This window comes from Biomphalaria glabrata, chromosome 6, assembly GCF_947242115.1.
Source record: "Biomphalaria glabrata chromosome 6, xgBioGlab47.1, whole genome shotgun sequence".
Lineage (NCBI taxonomy): Eukaryota > Metazoa > Mollusca > Gastropoda > Planorbidae > Biomphalaria > Biomphalaria glabrata.
The window spans coordinates 46,630,018-46,650,476 of NC_074716.1; the positions used below are offsets into that span (position 1 = coordinate 46,630,018).

General features: G+C 34.4%; 1 protein-coding gene across 1 annotated transcript; it reads left to right on the forward strand.

The window, feature by feature from the left end:
• Positions 1–26: 26 nt before the first annotated feature.
• LOC106078154 (tumor susceptibility gene 101 protein-like) lies at positions 27–19,825 on the forward strand. The gene is made up of 11 exons (XM_013238928.2): positions 27–301; positions 9,007–9,091; positions 10,295–10,360; positions 10,812–10,975; positions 11,313–11,457; positions 12,127–12,363; positions 12,603–12,733; positions 13,776–13,868; positions 16,112–16,245; positions 17,071–17,173; positions 18,634–19,825. Exons 1-11 carry the CDS (start codon positions 260–262, stop codon positions 18,721–18,723), a joined length of 1,290 nt encoding a protein of 429 aa, XP_013094382.1. The 5' UTR covers positions 27–259; the 3' UTR covers positions 18,724–19,825.
• Positions 19,826–20,459: the final 634 nt, after the last annotated feature.

Below are 20,459 nucleotides of genomic sequence, written 5' to 3' on the forward strand. Positions count from 1 at the left end.
ACGGAATTTATTCAGTGAAAACAAAGAACTCTTCTTTTGTTTGAAACAGATTTAGACCATAGTATTAGATCTATTTCGATCAAGAGTATTGTTCGGAAAAAATGGCATCGTAATCAGGATTCTCAGAAAACAAAACTGTTAAGAATCTAATTTAGATTATTAGATGTGTAGATAAAATTCTTATGAAGATATAATTCTTATTGATGAAACGATCAAGACGATGATATTTTTCTTGTGAATTTAACATTGAAAATAAACAATGGCGCAGTATGATGCTGCTTTGAGACAATATTTATCAAAGGTAAATTAAAAATTATTTTTAAAGAAGAGAGACTCAAAGAGAATATAGATCTCGAGTCTAGAATTTAGAATAGTCTAGATCTACTTCTACTAGGACTAGATCTAATATAATATTAAATATAGAACTATAATCTAGATCTACTAGTTATATTAGTTTAGACTCTAGATTCTAGATGATCTAGAGAATCTATTAGATATCTAGATTATCTACTCTAGTATACTAGACTATCATGTCATGATTGATAGATCCAGATTTATTACTGATAATTACTAGATAGTCGTAAGTCTAGATTGTAACTATACTAATTATATATTTAAATATTGTAGTCTAGCTAGATTCTACGACTACACAATCTAGATTCTAGATAGATCTAGAATATTCGGTAAAACTTTACATCGCAGGACCCTAGTTTTTCAGGTCAATTATTTGGCAGCTGTCTATCCGCACGTATGATGACGTACTGACGTGACCTCACCTGCTCGCGCGCAGAGCGCGCCCGGTCACTGCCCTCTCTCTCTCTCTCTCTCTTCTTTTAGTACGTTAAATCGTAGATCTATGTAATATAGATTTAGATTTTTTTGTACAATTTATTCTTGGAAAAACTATTAATGTTTAGATGGTATTTTATGTTTTTAATTGGGGAATTTTAATTAATATATTATTAATTAATTACAGACCTACGTATCTTTGCTAAAAAAATATTATAAATCTAATCGTGATAAATCTAATCGTGTGTTAACTGTTTTGTTTCTTTTAAATACGTATTGAAATACATTTTTTTCTGCTCTCGTTTTTTTTTTAGAGTATGTAATCTTATTTTTCTACTTTAAAAATAATTATAATTATTAAATATGCAAGCAAAAAATGTGTATTTTGTATATTTTTAGGTTTGCGGAAATATAGGCACAGGGTTGACGCACTGCCGTAAATCCATAACTGGATTTTTATATTACGAGTACGCTAGAAATGGACATTTTGTTCACCATGACGAGGTTGCCGACTGTCTCCTTCTGTCTTGAAAGACAAAGGATGTAAATAATGCACTCACATGAAAAACTAGTTTGTGTTTCTTTTTGAGTCCACGAACAATCGGATCTTACTAAGTAAGCCGATTCCGAAGCGGCAAAGTTAGCCACTGTTCGTGTATCTGAATGCTCCTGTTTCAGGGCTATCTAACAGGGCTGCTTTCTTGTGCATCCCCTTCTTTATGGCAACTTCATTTCTGTCGCTATCAGCGAGGTTCGTACCAGCACGCTCAGTTTGTTCTGTTGTCCATCCTGCGCGATGTTCTCAAACTATTTGTTTATACCTGTAGTCGTCAAAGTTCACTTGCAGACATCTCTGTTGTTAAATCTTGTACGTTTCTTGGATGACAGTGAAGAGGAAGATAATATTTACAACAGACTGACTACCATCATACTCGACAGACTTAAAAAGAGAAAGATAGGGACGGCCCAGGAATATATGGCGCCGCAATTTGGAAGCAGATGTCAAGCAGATGGGCAAGACGTGGGGACAGTTGGAGAGACACGCCCAGAACCGAGACGCCTTGAAGAAGCTGGCTGGTGGCCTATGTCCCATAAGGGACCACAGGCAGAGATGAGATGATGATGGTCAACCATGTACATCTAATAATAGGCTTGCAATTCTTTGCACTATAAAAGGTTTGAATATTAGAAAGTTCTTCAACTTCGTACGAGTCAAAACGTTGATTTGGAATAAATAAATAAAAAATACGAGCAAGAGCATTATGAATCAACTGAATTTGCTGGGTATATTGGTGGTGAAACGCAGATATCTCAGGCCTGCTCAGTCACGGTGAAAGACGGGGCATTTGAATACTTTTGTCCAAGCATATGGAATATGAAAAGTGCCTTTATCGGCTTCATCAGTCTGTAGATGAGAGGCTCAGAGAAGAACAAGCAGGCTTCCAAAGAGGCAGAACATGTGCAGAGCGGATCTTCGTTCTACGAAATATCATAGAACAAAGTATTGAGAACCAATAATGGCTAACGATCAGTTTCGTAGACTTTAAGAAAGCGTTTGATAGTGTCCACCGAGAATCACTATGGAAAATAGCTAGAGAATACGGCATCCCAGAAAAAATCGTCCAGATCCTACGACACCTATACAGTCAGTCTAGTTGCTGTATTAAAACAGAAGAATGCACAACAGTTTTTTAGTATCGAGACAGGTGTGTGTGTGTGGGGGGGGGGGCTGAGCCGTAAGGGTAAACTACAGACAGAGTGCGTCAAAAAAATGTATATACACTTTGAACTGTCATAGACAATTTATTTCCCGTTCTACAATGCTAAATTTCAGCACATGGAAAGCTTAATGTCTAATTAGAAAAATAAATGTGAAGGTGGTTCTGTACCACACACAGTACCGGAGTGGCAAGGAAGTAACTGCAACATGGCGGACGTGCGTTTGAGTTTTGAAGAGCGGAAGCAGATAATAAAGTGGTATTGAAAGTTTGAGAATGTTGCTGCGGTTCGAAGACAGTGGAGACGTGAGTATGGTACAGAACCACCTTCAAGGTTAACAATTACACGTCTACGAGACAAATTTGAAATTCACGGAACAGTGTGTGATGTGCATAAAGGTCGATCAGGGTGACCTCGTACAGCTACAAGTGATGAGTCCACAACTGCGGTCTTGGAATTGTTTCGGCGTTCACCTCAAAAATCGGAGGATAAGCTTTTTTTCGCTCAAAGTTCCTCTAGTCCTGTAGCCCAGATGGCCCGCTCTGAGTCAATCGGCTGGTCGCGCTGAGCTACCAGCATAGGTCATCGACCTAAAGGGTCAATCATGGAGCAAATGTATCGGACACATGTCGGATGCAGCAGCTGACTCGGTAAAGCACCGGTATAGCCCTGGTGGGTTCATTCTGAACACCCGAATGGCTCGACCCTTGTTGGACTCGATGGCGGGTGGGGAGCACAAGTGATGAACAGCCACAATTGTCTATGGACAACAGAAAAAAAAACTACTTGCCCCAGATTTATGTCTGGGCAAGAAAGGAAGAATGGAAGAAAGAAAGAAGGAGGGCACAAGAAACTCTATCAAGCCATCATTTCTGGTGGCCAGGTGTACAGAAGAGGGGAAAAGCCTAACAAAGATGAGACCTTTTCTCATCTACAATGCATTTAAGGCAGTAGCTGGAGAGCCCAAGAGTGTATCAAAGTTGCACGAGTCATCTGAACTTCTCGTAGAAGTTGATAGCAAGATACACTCTAATGGGCTTCTACGATGCAGAAAAATCTGTGATCTCCATGTGGAAGTCATGCCACACAAGAGTATGAACATTCGATGTCTATGCACCTGAGATGAACCCCAATTGGTAACAAGACTGGAAGGATTAGTCCTCCCGTAGAGCCTTGGCGAGAAACTCTTCTGTTAGGCGTAGTACCTTCAAGCTCCCATACAGGTTAAGTGACTGCAGACAAACTATCCCGCAGCTCTCGGAGCTGCATACACTCTTGCAAGAGACGCGCCACTGTCTCCACCGACTCTCCACAGTGTCGGCAACGGGCATCAAAATTTGGCCGGAACCTGGCAAAGTAAGCACCAACAGGGCAGTGCCCCGTTTTACACTCAGACGTAGGGCCTGGGGTGCTTGCCCCATTAGCTACACCCTATGGCCGCTATTGCTTCTTATCTCTCTTCCATTTTCTGCTTAGCTCTATTTTAAGAAAAACTTTCTTTTGGAAAATTTAGAATTTATACAAAATTATTCAGTATAAGAGTAAAAATTGAGATGAGTTCTGAACCCTAATATTCTTTATCTAGTCGCCTATTTGCAACCTTTACTCAATCTGATATTTTCTATTGTATTAATACATTTGGGACTATCACTCACAATTTATGCTTGAATCCTAAAAATGCCAAAAATTTAGAGTATAATCTAATTGGTCCACTTAATTTTTCCTCCCACATTTTTTTTTTTTTGTTTAGAGCTTGGAATTATAGTTCTGTAACAAAAAAAAGTTACAAACAGGCCTGTTGAACAAAATGTATCTCTTACAAATGAGATTATTACTTAGGTGTCTGTGAGGGTGGGTCGGGGTTGGTAGGTGGTGGGGGGGGGGGCTCCATTCTGTCTAGCGCTATGTCATGTCCAATGGGGAGAAATGGAGGAAAGGAACGACGTAGGTATTAAGAGGATTGACCTTAATTACTGGATGGCATAGATATGTTAAAAAAAAAAGTGGACAAGATTAGAGGGCGATAGCCACATAGCCGTAGGGAAAGAGCAAACATTCGCATGTATGTAAATAGAATGTATGTACGGCGTACCGGCACCTTTTTCAATTTTGGGAAAAAATATTACTTCTCTTGTATTTTAACGTTTATTATTAATTTATTAGTGAGTACCGGCACCTATTTCTTTAGAAAAAAAAAAGCACCGAATAGAAGTAAGTATGATGCTGATACCATCCCCTTACCAGGCTAATTGACCCCACTTTTTATTTGGGGGGGGGGGTCAATATGTCCGTGTTTTATGGCCGACCGTCTAGCGAGTTTGATAGCAGACGTGAGAAGAACTATTGCGCCGGAGAACAGAGATCCTATACGTTGGTTACGGTAAGACACAACGCCGACGGGGCAGTAAAGCACGCGCGTAGCAAATAAATAGGAAATGGTGAAAATGTTTCAAATAACTATACCAATGGGATTTTTATATAGCTTATTTAAATAAACACACTTTTTATTTAATTATTCTAATAATTAGCTAGATAAATAAACAAAATCTACGTATCTCTCTTTCTATGCATCCATTTATCTATCCTCTCTCTAACTTATCTCTCTCTCTCTCTATCTATCCCTCTCTATCTATCTATCCTTTATCTATCCCTCCCTCTCTCTCTCTACCTATCTATCCTCTCTCTGTCTAACTTATCTCTATCTATCTATCCCTCTCTCTCTCTCTCTACCTATCTATCCTCTCTCTGTCTAACTTATCTCTCTCTATCTATCCATCTCTCTCTCTATCTATCCCTCTCTCTCTCTACCTAACTATCCTCTCTCTGTCTAACTTATCTCTATCTATCTATCCCTCTCTCTCTCTCTACCTATCTATCCTCTCTCTGTCTAACTTATCTCTCTCTATCTATCCATCTCTCTCTCTCTATCCATCTCTCTCTCTACCTATCTATCCTCTCTCTGTCTAACTTATCTCTCTCTCTCTATCTATCCTTTCTCTATCTATCCCTCTCTCTACCTATCTATCCTCTCTCTGTCTAACTTATCTCTCTCTATCTATCTATCCTTTCTCTATCTATCCCTCTCTCTACCTATCTATCCTCTCTCTGTCTAACTTATCTCTCTCTCTATCTATTTATCTCTCTATCCTTTATCTCTCTACCTCATCTCTGTCTATATATCTAAAATGTTTCTTTTTAAAAGCTATACAGTTGAAGATACATGAATCTTTTTAAGTAATAAATGTAGGTTTACATACTCAATACATACAATACATCATGAGCCCGCAGGCCATATAAGACAGATGGACATGTTGCGTAACTCCCTCGCCACATGCTAGACTGTCAACATCCACCCATCCCTTCCTATCACACCCCCTGCTGTTTTTTCATGTAACCCTCACTTAAATGGTCAAATCACACACATTTGGATAACCCATGACAGATTTGCATGATTGGTTTGTTTGTCTTAAGTCACGTGTCCACGTTTTAGTTAGGGCAGTTTATTATCAAGCTATCCAACAGTGAACATCGCATCGTCGCTTTCCCTTTTTTATTTCTGATTGATTCGGATACAAAACCCAGTGTGAGTTTCAATCTTTTCAATTCTTTAGTTGTCTCATATAGTTTCATGTCATGACATAATAGATTCCGTTAGCTTATCTGCTTCTCACTTTCCCAACTGATTATTTTTTTCATAGTTTCCTATTCACTTAATGCTTACTTTATTACATTGGAAGTTACAACTTACGTCACTTGACTTTGTCTCTATAAATATTTCTTTGATCATAAATTGGTACCTAGCTGTAATTCACTTAAACATCAGTGTAGAAAATGGGGAGACATATGTTATCATTATCTATTAATACAGTTGATATCAATTCACTTCACTGGTTTTATGTAAAAGCCTTAGAGTTGCTTCTAGTCTCACTCTAGTGTAGCTGAAATAAGTATTTAATTTAATTATGACATTTGCGAAGTCTATGTGGACATAAAAGTAGTCGCTATAGTTTAAATATATCATTTTTCTTACATACAACTAATGATGTAGCTCGAAACTGTCTATCCCAAATTAATACCGAGCGCTCATTTATTATCGGTTCCCGAAGACAAAAGTGGACATCATGGTCATGGTAATCTATGTATCTTTCTTTACACAAAAGCCTCTATACAATTAATATTTGAGCGTTGTATGTTTTACGGTGGATTTCACAACTTGAAATAATTAAAAAAAAAAAAACATTTGTAGAGATCTGGCAGAAATAAGACCACTGTTCAATGAAACTGGATTTTTTTTAGTTGTGGGGTAAATTTTTAGCGTGTTATTTCCACTGTGACTCCAGTGTAGGCCTACTTTCTTAAATTTTATGCTTGAGAGCCACACGTTAGAACTGAATCACAAATATTCTTATATTTGAACATCTTCTAGTTTAGGCTTAGCTTTCATCTCTTTTTTTATATCTATATTCGTTTATACGGTTTAAATGCAACTGCAACTTATTTCATTTACATCAGCACTGAGCCTTTGTATTGTATAGCATATGTCTCCTCTACCGGCTTTAAATAAAAAAAACAAAAAAAAAACAGTTACATTTTAGTTAAAATGCCGGTAACTCCTCCGTTGTCTGGTTCCAAGTCCAGAATGTGAAAGGAGGAGGGGCGAGCATATGTTAGGCTACACACTACTCTTCATAAACATCTAGCGGTATACCCATCTAGCTACTGTTATTGAAAATGCGTGGATTTCAGATAAATATCTGTACTTATAAGGAAACCCATTCAGTTTAATTTAATTTGAAAATAAAATAAAGAATATGTTGCACATATACGAAACCCAATATGATTGGTTTACTTCATAGACTATGGTTTACTTTAATTTTAAAGTAAAATTACATTAAATCAATAAATTAAAAAATAATAATTTAGGTCTGTAAAACATTACAAATGAAAAAAAAATAGTGTCAGCAAAAATATATAAATATAGGCCTATAACCCGTACATATATAATATATAGGATAACGGTACCAGACATTTGTGACACAAACAAACAAAAAAAAAAACAAATTAAAAAAATAAAGATTAATTCATTCTCATTATTTATTTTTTATAGCCTTTTAAATATTTTTTTTATTACATAATATAGATCCAGAGTTTTCATATCATTAGCGAATGACTATTATAGATCTATCACGAACTATTAGGCCTACATGATACTACCGACACCGTCTAGCCGGTAGTGACCTTGTGACCTGATTACCGTAGCGATAGACAGCGCGGTGCTGCCACTTGCGTAACATTCTTCATAAGGGTCCTGCGATGTAAAGTTTTACCGAATATTCTAGAATCTAGTCTACAAGAATAATTTAATAGATTATAAATAGATCTAATTTTTATTGGACCAATCAAATGGAAATTCAGTTTGACTACAATTATTTAACCACCTCAGCGTAACTACTGTAACTGTAATAATAACAATATAATTGAATATATATCTTTATATTTTGATTAAGACTTATGGTCCTGTTAACAGTTAACAGGTAATAATTTTTAGCTAATGGAAATCGATTTCAATCTATTTTTGGCTTATGAAATCTTACCTATAATTAACATCTTTTTATCTGTCAACAATGGGTGAGTTGGTTGGTGGATTAGTTAGTTATTTTGCATTACCACACATTTTTTCCCTCACACAGTGTCACATACACATACACATTTGGGCGGACTGGCTATATGGGGCAGCACCGAATCCCTCATTGTCATGTTGGTTGGAACTGTGGTGTACTGGATGCCACCAGTCATATATGCCTTGCAGCGTTGTGATTGGCCTTAGCCATACCTTTAATCTTTAACAGACTTTACAGTCTGCAGCAAACATAATGCAAAATGGCTCAGTGTGCCTTAACTCATGACCATGATAAGGAAGACAATTTGTGGGCCAAACTGTAGTCCAATTACTAGGTCTAGATTCTATTAACTTTAATATGAGTCAGATCTTTTCATCATCTTGACAGTGTTCCGTAGTCTGTTGGGTCACCACACATGATCTTTTAACTGGACATCTCTCTCCTATAACATAAATTATTCCTCTTTCAACTCTCTATTAAATTAAAAAAATGAAATGGTATTAGATTTATTCTCTTTCACTTTCATTGACAGGCCTTGCCATTCCTTTTTGTTTTTTGACCCATCACTTTGTTTTTCTGAATTTCTCTCCTTCTTTTTCTTGGTACTGTCCCCTGCTGAAAAGTTGTGAGCTCTTTTATTTCTTTAAGTGATCAGACTATGGGACCCCATCACCATTGGTAGAGTAAAATAAAAAGACACACCGTTGTGATTCTGTTTTGGATCTCCTCGTTTGTGATCTCTGCATCTTGTAATAAATTCAATAGTCAAAGTCTATACTCCTATACAGAGCTATAACTATATGCATATATATAAAAAAATTAAACAGTTTTTGTTTTGCTCATCTAAATTGCCATTAAATTTTTTTTTCTATTATAGTATAAGCATCCAAATGAAGCCAAAGCAGACATCTTAAAAACCATTAACCAATACAGAGATCTGCGTCCATCACTTGACCCGTTTGGTAAGAGCATACAATGTTTTTTTTAATTTAAAATGAAAATTAGGAAATTTATGGCTGAGTGGCATAGCTGCTTAGTTATCTTCAAGTGGGTATGACTTCGAATTCCGACTCGAGCTAGGTTGTGTTTGCTGAAGGCCTAGAGGCAGGACAGAAACCTTCTCCCAGTTATAACGTGAAATATAGTGCCTTACATGTCTTATAGCTCTTAACAGCTGACACACAAAAAAAGAAACTGTTAACAATATATCATAAATCATTTTCATGCATTGCACGTTATGGGTTCATGGTATCATACATAATATGGCTCCTTGATTTTGAAATATCAGTGGGGCTTGGAATTTTTTCCATTTAAAGTTTTTTATTACTTGCTTGATTTAAACCAGCTTTAAATGGTACCTAAGAACCTAAATTTGTAAAAAAAAAAAAAAAAAAAAAAAAAAAAAAAGTAAATTCAGAGGATTCTTCACCAAGCCACAACATCCTCATTAACAGACAGTCTGAGACAAAGACTTCTTCCCCTAATCCCCTCACTAGACAGCTAGGTTTTCAAAGGCGACTTTACTATGATTTACACACATACACAATTAGAATCTCTTTGAAATGTCATCTTATCTCATCTCTGCATGTGGTCCCTTCTGGGGCATAGGCCAACAACCAGCTTCCTCCAGGCGGCTTGGTTCTGGGCAAGTCTCTCCAACTGTCACCACGTCTTGCCCATCTGCTTGGCATCTGCTTCCATATCACGTCGCCATGTATTCCTGGGCCATTCCCTCTGTGAAATGTTCTAGATGATCATCAAACTCAAGTTGAGACCTTGACTAGTTGTTTTAAAACTAAATTCAACTGTCTATCAAAAAAGAATCAAGAAGAATCAAGAGTAGTTCCTGGAAAAGTCTTTGTAAAATACTAAAAAGAGTTTTTACTAGTCAGTTCATACTGTCTGTCCAGCTAAAAATTTATGTTTATATAGTTTAATGCTGTATTCATCACTGTAATTATATCATTTGGATTCATATTCTTTTTCTGTGGATTAAGTTTGAAAGGATTAAGCTTTTAGGAACTTAATTTTTGTGTCACTAGTGTGCAATCTGTTGGATCCATTTGTGTGCTGTTGATAGCATTGTTCAAATACTCCAGCTTTCAATTTAGCAGTGCCCCATCACCTATTTGTTAACATGACTTTTTTGTTTTACAATCTCTCAGTATTTAACGATGGCACTGAAAGACAACTTGTACAGCTAGAAGGTACTATTCCAGTCAACTATAAAGGTAATCATGCTTATTAAAGTAAGAATGTTTTAAAAGGTAGTGCTAATGTTTTATAAATTAATAATATTTTTTTTTACTAACATGAGCAGCTGTATTTGATGGTAGGAGAGATTGAGGGAAATTTACAGTAAAAAAGTTACTTTTAACAAAAAAAAAAATTACAGTGTAAAAATTAATCTTAAAAATTTACTAGTGAGGATAAGGATTAAAAAAAAAGTAACATCTACAAGATGAGATACAATTTCATTAGTATACCCAGATCTATTTAAATATTGTTACATGTTCGGCAAAGAATCATGTAAATTTTGTATTATTTCTTTTTGGAAATTTTGTGATAATAAATTCTATAAGTTTACTTTTAATATGATGGGGACAGAAAAATCTGATAATTTTTTTTTGTCTAAAACATATAAAGCATTATTTATTGTCTTTTCATTCTATTATTGAATAGGAAATACATACAACATCCCTATTTCAATATGGGTGATAGACACACATCCATACAACCCACCAATGGTGTTTGTCAAACCAACAAGCACAATGCAGATCAAATCTGGCCGCTATGTTGATACTAATGGAAAAGTTGACATGCCTTATATACGGGAATGGAGACATGTGAGTGTTAACATTATTATTATTTTAAAAAATGTAATAATTAAATTTGTTTGATTTTTAACTGTATACTTCATGTATGTGGGACTTGAAAATATTTTTTTAAAGGTAATGTAATAGGTTTCTAGAAAAGAGCAGTAGCCATAAATTGATAAGTGTAAAAACATGACAAATATTAAAGAATTGTTTAACATTAGACAGACCTTTAAACATATATAAGAGGAAATATTTTAACCAGCTTTCCCTAAATATGCATTTATATTTAATTAACATATGATATAGTCTTTGTATAAAATGCCATTCTATAAAAGTAATTTTAAAATTTCCATTATTTTCTCAGCCTACTTCAGATCTCCTCAGTCTAGTTCAAGTACTGGCGCTTGTATTTGGAGAGGAGTGTCCAGTGTTTTCACGTGCGTCTGGCCCAAGACCTCAGCAACCTCTTCCATATCCAGGCCAGCCACCTTACCCAAATAATCCTAGCAGTGAGTCACAGTTCAAATCTTTTAGCAGTAAAGCAATCACAAATCAGACTGAATTGATGAGAGGAAAAGTATTGAAAGTTCTCTAAATTTTTTTAATTGACTCACATTTTCAACCACATTATTTAAACAAAACTTTCAGTAATTGAAATTCATTTTGTGTTGGTTTGTTTCTTTGATGACTGTCTGGTCATGTGATATGCGCTCATGACTCTCCTTTGGGTGGTCCCGGTCCATAACCTATCTGCCATCCCCTGTTGTCCTGCAGCAGGTTTGGGCTAGGATGAAATTATCTTCAAATTTGAAGGAATGTCCAAAACATGTAAAACATTTTACAAACTTAGTTTGGTCAGGTTGTTGTTGAACATAGTAATAGCCTCCTTTTACACCTACTCATTAGTAGTGTGTAGTTGATACAAGCATGTGATTCAGTAAACTAGATAAGAGTTTGAAGCCAAAAGTTTAACATTGGGGCTTGTAGTCATTGTGTTAGGTAGGCCTCATCTGATGCTGCAATCAGATGTCTTTAGAAAGCCTTGCTTATCTTCTCTCGGTCCAAAACGTTTTAGAATAAAAACTGTGTTTTTCCTTATATATTCTTTCCATTTTATGAACTATTTCCAAATGCATAATGTAGTGTTTTCTAATTAGATGTCATATACTATTGATTAGGTATGCCACCATATCCTGTAACAACCGGTGTAGGTCCAGGATACCCAGGAGGATACTCAGCACCAGGATACCCAGGATATCCTAATAACCAAGCAGGATACCCAGCAGCAGGCTATCCATCCTACCCTCCCCAGTACCCAGCGAGCTCATATCCAAGTGGATATCCTGGTCAAGCAGGAGGTTACCCACCACAGTTTGGAACCCAGCCTCCATATCCACCAAATTCAATAACAACTGGTGAGTATTTGACCTACTCTTGAAATACAGTGTTGTTACATGTATGGCTTAATAAATATTTTTCTGTCTGACTTCCTAAGGAAAAAAAAATTTACTTTATCCATTGTCAATAGCGGAACGTCCTGTACACAGCTCAGAAGAAAACACTTCATCTCTCTGCTGTTTAGTCATATTTATATATGTTTAGTCATATGATAAATTTTAGACATGTTTATTTTACTAAACTGTTTTACTTGCAGATGGTGCAAGTGACATGTCAAGGCTAACTCAAGGCGGAACAGTAACAGAAGCAGACTTGAGAGCTTCGCTACTCTCTGCTGTAGAAGACAAGATGAAAAGAAGACTCAGAGAGACATTTGCCCAAGCTCAGGTGACAATACATGGTTGTCTTATTGTAAATGTCTTTAAAATATATATTTATCTGACCATCTAATATATAAAACAAATTGTAAGGTGCATGTATGTTTTAAATAAAAATCAAAACCAGTAAGCCAGTTGACCAATCTTGATGAAACTTGGCATAAATGTTCCTTAGATACTAGCCGAGAACATAAGATATGTTAAGTAGTCCTACCACAAGCTGAAGACCCTTAAAATAAAAAAATATATATATATAAAAATTGATCTCTATTGAAGAATGAAATTTTTAAAGAAATTAGGTAAACCTATGTTCACATGTCGGCTAAATGGGTAAGACCCATTTTTATAGACTACTTTCATTTTCATGTGAAAATTTTAAAGTGATTAGGGAACATTTCACCATGTTTGACATAGATCTATATCCAATGCCCTATATCAGTGTGATACAAAAAACAAAGGCCCACAGGCTAACTAGTTACACCCACTAAGCAATAGTTACAGAAGATGAGAACTAACTTGGGGACATCTTTCCCTCATTATCCAAATGAAAACACTGTTTGATTAAATTTCATAGCCACTTGAGTTTTATAAGACCCTTTATTAGTGTTAAGAGTCTCAACTAATATGGATGAATGTGAAGTGTTTTTTCTTTAATGTTGTTGATTGTTGTGTTTTTTTTGTGTTATTTTGGGGGAAAAAAATCAAATTTCCATGTCAAGTATTTTCTTTTCTTTACTGAGCTTTTCTTATTAAGCTCATTAAATTAATATTAATTATGTTTTTGATACTCATCTTGATGGCATTACATATTATTATTTATTATGTTGGTAATTTTTTATCAAAATTTGTATGGTTCCAAAAATTTGTATTACTTTTCGACATTCCGGATGTAGCATACATTGGCCTGTAGGTAAATGCTGAAAGTTAAGGGTTACTTAGGGCTAATGTTTTTGTTTTTTTTCGCCGTAGACCCACTTTTGCATGTGACAAGTTTTTGTTAGACATTCCTAAATTAATTTTGTATTTTGTTCCCCCTCAACAATTCCTCATAGGCTGAAATGGATGTTCTAAAGAAGACACAAAAAGATTTAACTACAGGAAAGGAAAGGATAGAGATCATTATAACAGAGCTGGAAAAAGAAAAGGTCAGTCTTTTTTGAAAAGCTTACATCAACTCACTCTGTCTGTCTAGTAAAAAGTTTGTACACATTATTTCTCTGACACCCAATCTCAGATCAAGCTAAAATTTTGCACTATTTTTTTCTTTTACCTGAAAACACAAGAATCAATATAAAAAAAACAACTAACCAATTAGTTAGTTTATATTGGTAATTAATTATTTTGTTTTGGTATCTCAAACAAGGGAAAGAAATTGTACTTGACTGAAAATGGTGGTATAAGCTTAATTAGTCACCTTTGTAGGTCACCTCTCAAAATTGGACAAACAATATATAATTATGCAACCTTTACTAGTCATAAGAACCTCCATAGGAGAGTGGTTAGCACATCGAATTCAGGTCATTCCTCTTATTTTTGTAAACCCTTTTAAAAACCGAGTACAGTAAAAATCCACCTATCATTTCATCCTTTTTCTCTTTATTATTTCTGTGTTGAATACTATTTTTAGGATTAATGGACTAGTAAAAGTGGGTGTAAATTTTAAAGCCTATTTATGACTCTGGATTTGCAAAATGTTAACATATTGTAAAATTATTGACAACAGACAACAACTTAATGCATAGTTTTTATGGGAAAGAATTATTGCTTTACACAGCATACTTTTTTTTTATTTTGAAAATTGTATATAAACATCTAACTAGAAAGACATAAAAAAATATATTTTTAAAATAACAAAGATTTTATTGAGTGTAATTGTAGCCATAATTTAGATATGTAATTAAATTTGTAATTGATCTAGACTAGTAATAATAAATCTGTGCGATTATAAATATTTTTACCAATAGTTTTGGTTTAGCTCATATTCATGCTTTTAGTTTCCTCAATGGGCTATGGTGTCCTACCACTTGTCTGGACCAGTTGGGAAGGGGGTGGGGGGAAGAAGGGAGTATCTTTAGTGAATGTTATCATGATCGCTTTAAAAAAAAAAAGTTGTACGACTTGAATTCTAACTCAGTGCTCGAGCCTCCTCCACGAGACTAATTTAACTTATACCACATCTGTCAATTTCTTTCCCTTTTTTTGATGCCAAACAAATTAATTAATTACCAAGAGTTAATTAACTAGTTGGTCGCTTTTTTAAAAATGATTCTTGTGTTGTCTGGTACAAGAAATAGTTGTGCAAAATTTCAATGTGGTCTGAAATTCGGTTTTTATAAGCTTTGTAAAAATTGAATTAGTTTTATTACTTTAATAGGAAGTTATTGCATTTTAGTTAATTGGAAGAAAATTATCCTTAAGATCATTCTCTGAATTTAAAAAAATCAGATAATTTCAACTTACAATGGCATTTTGTGTCTGTGATATAAAATGATTTGTACATTTTGTTTAAAATGCTGTTTATTATTCTTGATACAACAAACTCACTGTAGTGACAGTTAAGGATACTAGTGTATAAATAACTAACAAATATATATATTTCTATACATTAAACAATTCATCTTAAGAAGTGATTCCTAATTTATTAACTCAGCTAATAGTTACACCTGAATTGTTCAAGATCTAAGATCATCAAACTGTTTTCTTGGCATCTCTAATATATCTTGACCAAAAGATTGTGGGGTTTAAAAATTATTACACTATAAATTATGTTATTTCAACTCAATCCTCTCTCAATCTGTGGTCCTGCCTCACATGGTGTTAGTGCTTTAGCATCCACTGAAGTAAAAGCTTGGATACAAATACCCCAGTAGTTTACATACTCTAACACTGTGATTTCTTTGAACCTTCCTCAATTGATACTTGGTGTTACAATTTTTTATTATCATGCAGGACCATTATTAAGTCTGGAGGATGAAACTTTTAGTTGTACTTAAATTATTTCCACTTCTTCAAAGTAATTTAAAATTGAGTCAGAAGATTTTGAAATGCATTTAATAATTTATGAAAAGTTTTTGGCAAACACTTAGGAAAAAATTAAATAAAAAGCTTAAAAGTTAGATATGAATATCTACATAATAATGTTAAAGCAATTTTTAACAAATATTATATTTTGAAAATTAATTTCTCTGAATACTTTTTAAGATTTTAATTTTGCTTAGAAATAGAAAACAGCTTTGCTAACTTGGAAGAAACTCATCATCAAATTTAGTGATTTCACAATTTTTAAAAAATCCATTATTCTTTAGTTCAGATATACATATTTTACGCAATTAATAGATTAACAAAATAAAGTTTTATGGCTGAATTTAAAATTTATTTCTGACTCCAGGCTGATATAGAGAAAAACATTGAACTGCTTAGAGAGAAAGATAATGAAGTTAAAGAAGCCATTCAGAAGATGGAGTCTAACCAGAATCTGAGTATAGATGATGCTGTGGTAACCACCACACCATTATACAGACAGTAAGTGACTATATTGAATGGACACAGCAATGAAGTTGTTTTTTTCAAAGCTTTTAGTTAAAATCATGACAAAAGTTGTTTACATTTTCTCATTGACTTGCTTTGGATTAAACAAAAATTCTCACATAGGTTTCTCATTTCAGTCTGAAAATTGGACTTCTTCATGTTTATAATTTTGTTGTTGAAAGTTAGTTTTAAATATTTTGTAAGGATTTATCAGATGAGCTGTCCAGAGCTCAGAAGCAGACTTCAAGGCTCAAATCTGAGTTCAATCTGAAGAGTAAACATGCATTCCATTCTGTGGGCATGTTTATGAAACATTAGGACATAGTAGGAATAAAAGTAAAGTAGGGACAATTCATATTCACAAAACCATTTTTAATTTTTAAGAAATATATTTATTTAAAAAAAAAAAATCCTCAGAAAATCAAGGAAGTTTGAACATTAATGGAAATTTTAACTTTGACTTCTTTCATAACTTTAGTAATCTTAGCTTCTATTTGCTGTTGCGGAATATGTCTAAGAAATGCAATTACAACTGTAATGCCACCATTAAACAAAGAAGGAAACTTAATTTACATTAGTTTCTACATTTGCTGATTAAACAATGTAGATCAGAACTTTTTTACCTGGGTAAAAAATTCTTCTTGATTGACCAGACTTAATAAGCCTTTGTTCTTTGCCTAATTCTTAAGTGGCTGAGCAGGGTGTCGAAACCTAAAACCTTCATGTTTGCTGAGAAAATAAAGAAATTGGTAATATTAAAAAATGTACTGTATATTGCACAAAGTGCTAGTGTCTTGAATTTTCTTTTTGATTTGACAGATTAGTAGATGCTTTTGCAGAGGAGCAAGCCATTGAAGATGCAATTTATTATCTAGGAGAAGCATTGAGAAAGAATGTTATTGAATTGGAATCCTTTTTAAAGGTATGCACTAAATTGTTTTTAATGATAGACTTTTTTGCAGATTGCACAGCTTATTATTATTTATTGTTAGCTATTTTTATTCCCAATGATAGTTCATGCTAGAACCAAAAGAAAAAGCTGCAAGGTTTATCCAGGTTGAGCATGTTTCATTTTCCAGGTGGAGTCCTTCTCAAAGATTTTATCTGGGAATAATAGAGAGACTGCCCTCTTATACCACACATTTAGGCCAGACTTCTTCATGTATTTGAAAATCACTTTTAATGTTTGAGGAATCTTCTTTCAAAACCTCAGAGACATTGTTACACTTTCTTTTTTTTTTTTTTTTGCTAGGTTCTGCAGCATACACAAAAAAGTAAAAAACAGTTCCTCTTTCAGACCTTGCAATCTAAAGGGCATTAATGATAGGTTGTCTGTTTCTGTGGCTCAAGGTTAATGTGGCCATCACAACGACCAACCGCCTTTACTTCTCTCCAGATTTGGAAGCCAAGCGCTTTACGTCTCAGCCACCATGTCTCTGCAGCATATATTTGACTTGTAGAGCTTTCTTATCCTGATAACTTGTAATAATTTGTAAAATAGCTGCCTAGCTTCTCAAAGTCTTTTCATCTTCCTGCATTTGTTTGCCAAGCACTTTTTTGTTTTAATTTCATATGTTAACTAGATATTTTTTTTATTTTATTTTCAAATTGACAATGGTTAGCCCAATATGAACACTCATTCTTAGTCATTCTGGACCTTGGGACTAAACAGTGGAAGAATTAACTCTTTTGATAGAGTAAATAATTTTAGAAACACTTCAGGACAAAAAAAAAAGAGAGTAATAATGTTGCTTCATAAAACACTAAAACTTAACGTACAAATACAAAAATGAAAAAAAAATGATAAAAAACAAAACACTATTCATGCACTAAATAGTACACATTTCTAGCCCATATGATAAAACAATCAATCATTCTTTTATTTCCCACTGTCTTAAAAAATTATTGTAATGACAGATTTCTTATTGTAAAATTACTGACTAGATTCCTATCTTTCTATCATCAGCAGGAGGCATGGTGGCTGAGCAGTAAAGTGCTTGGCTTCTGAACTGGGGGTCCCAGGTTCGAATCCTGGTGAAGAATTGGATTTTTTATTTTGGGATCTTAAGGTGCCTCTGAGTTCGCTCAGCTCTAATGGGTACCTGACATAATTGGGGAAAAGTAAAGGCGGTTGGTTGTTGTGCTGTCCACATGACACCCTTCTTAACTGTAGGCCACAAAAACAGATGAACTTTACATCATCTGCCCCATAGATGGCAAGGTCTGAAAGGGGAAACTTTACTTTTTTTTTATATCATCAATAAAATTTATGACTTCCTTAATTTATTTACACCTGTTCATTACATAGCTATACTTTTATGTTGATTATAATGCTTTTTTAAAAATTATTATTATTAAATATACTTATTCTTTTTTTTTTAGAGAGTGAGAGAACTGTCAAGAAAGCAGTTCATGCTAAGGGCTACTATTCAGAAGTGCAGAGAAAAGGCAGGATTACCTCCGCTAGCATAAGTCAAACAAGGTTAAAAGCAGATGGAATTTTAAAATATTTAGTTTAATTTAAATTAAGTTTTTTTTTTCTTTTAAATATTTTGCTTTTTTTTTTCAATGCTGTCACGTTATATATTTTTGTGAAAGTTGTTTCAAAATTGTAAATACTTTTAGCCAGCACCCATGCCACCCAGACTAGTTGAAAAATAAATTTCAATGGAGTTGGCATGCAATTCAAAATGTCAATACTTTTTTAATGCAATGCATTTGTATTTGAACATATTTTCAACATACTGATACCCAAACTAGAACAAATTAATACTTGAGTTTGTATATATAGAAAGGATTAAAGAAATGTATTGATACAAAGGGAAAATCATTCATTTGGGACTGAGTTACACTGAAATTTACACAAGATTTTTAGTTCCAATGTCAAATATGTATATGTTACTGCATTGGGCAAATTTAAGTCTTCAGTTTATTAGGCATTATAACTTAATTCATATATATATATATATATATATATATATATATATATATTACATCCTTTATCTATTGATTTACCTAATAAAATATTTTAGACTCAGCTGTAACTAGACATTCAGTCTTGTATCTGTCTGATATTGTGCCTCTATACCAACAGTGTAAACTCTTTTTTTTGTCTATGAATGTGATGTAGGAGATACTGATAAAATATGCTGGTTCTGTTGCAAACTTTTAAGTTCATATCTTAGTTTGGTAGTCTGCATGTTTGTTTCTACCATCCAGTGTACATGGGTCTGAGACCAATCATTATAGAAGGATTGAACAGTGAGCTGCGATGTCGCAACCTGGGGGCAGTTTAGGCCTATAGCTCGTTGCCACATCGCAAGTCAGTATTCAGGCCTTGTGTAACGACTGTTCTCTGTTCAGCCCACTCTAGTACCCACTTTACAAATACCTTGCCTTTTAAAAATTGTATAAAATTCTCGATGAAGGCTAACTTTAATGAAACTCTAAGCAAACAAGTGGAGTTTTAAATAAAAGAATAAATATACAGCTTGTTGTAAGCTATCCCGACAAGACCAACGTCTAATCTTTCGACTCAGGACCGGACATAACAGAATGAGACAACGTATGTACCGGAAGCTTAAAATTCAAACCAGTGAAATCTGCCCGTGTGGAGTGTCACCAGAGAATGCTGACCATGTACTTCAGGACTGCACTCTCTACCAAGAGGACCGTACAAAACACTTGCACAAAAGACCCCAATAGAAAGAAAACTATATGGAGAGCTCCCTGATTTGGAAACCACTGCACAGTTCATCTCACATACTGGTCTAGAACGCTCCAACATAAAAATGAAAATGAGGAAGAAGAATACACAGCTTAAAACAAGTCTATTTTGTGATCTATTTCTGTCATCAACTGGTTCTTCAGTGTAATTTGTCATTAATTGAAGGACTGGCAGTGCTAACCACAATTAGAGGGTTTCGGTTGCTGCCTGACATGTAAAGAATATTAAAACATTTTACAACCCCATTAACTGTTTAAAAAAAAAGCCTAGGTCATGTGAACTCAACACAATAAACTTTTTCTGCATTGTGCACCTAGATGTTCAACTTGACTGTTACATTTATGTTTGTCTGAATTTCTCTTGTTGCATTTGTGAGGGTGAGTTCTTAGTTTTCTTATCCACTACTGATCTTCAGTGCTATTATCTCACCTGTATTGTTCTGCTTATTTAATTACTAGCCGAGAAGGAGGAAGATCATCTG

Coding starts and splice junctions, on each gene's coding strand:
- LOC106078154 (XM_013238928.2), top strand. CDS start 260: ATGGCGCAGTATGATGCTGCTTTGAGACAATATTTATCAAAG. Junction 13,869..16,111: donor CAGAGCTGGAAAAAGAAAAG/GTCAGTCTTTTT, acceptor TTCTGACTCCAG/GCTGATATAGAGAAAAACAT. Junction 17,174..18,633: donor AATTGGAATCCTTTTTAAAG/GTATGCACTAAA, acceptor TTTTTTTTTTAG/AGAGTGAGAGAACTGTCAAG.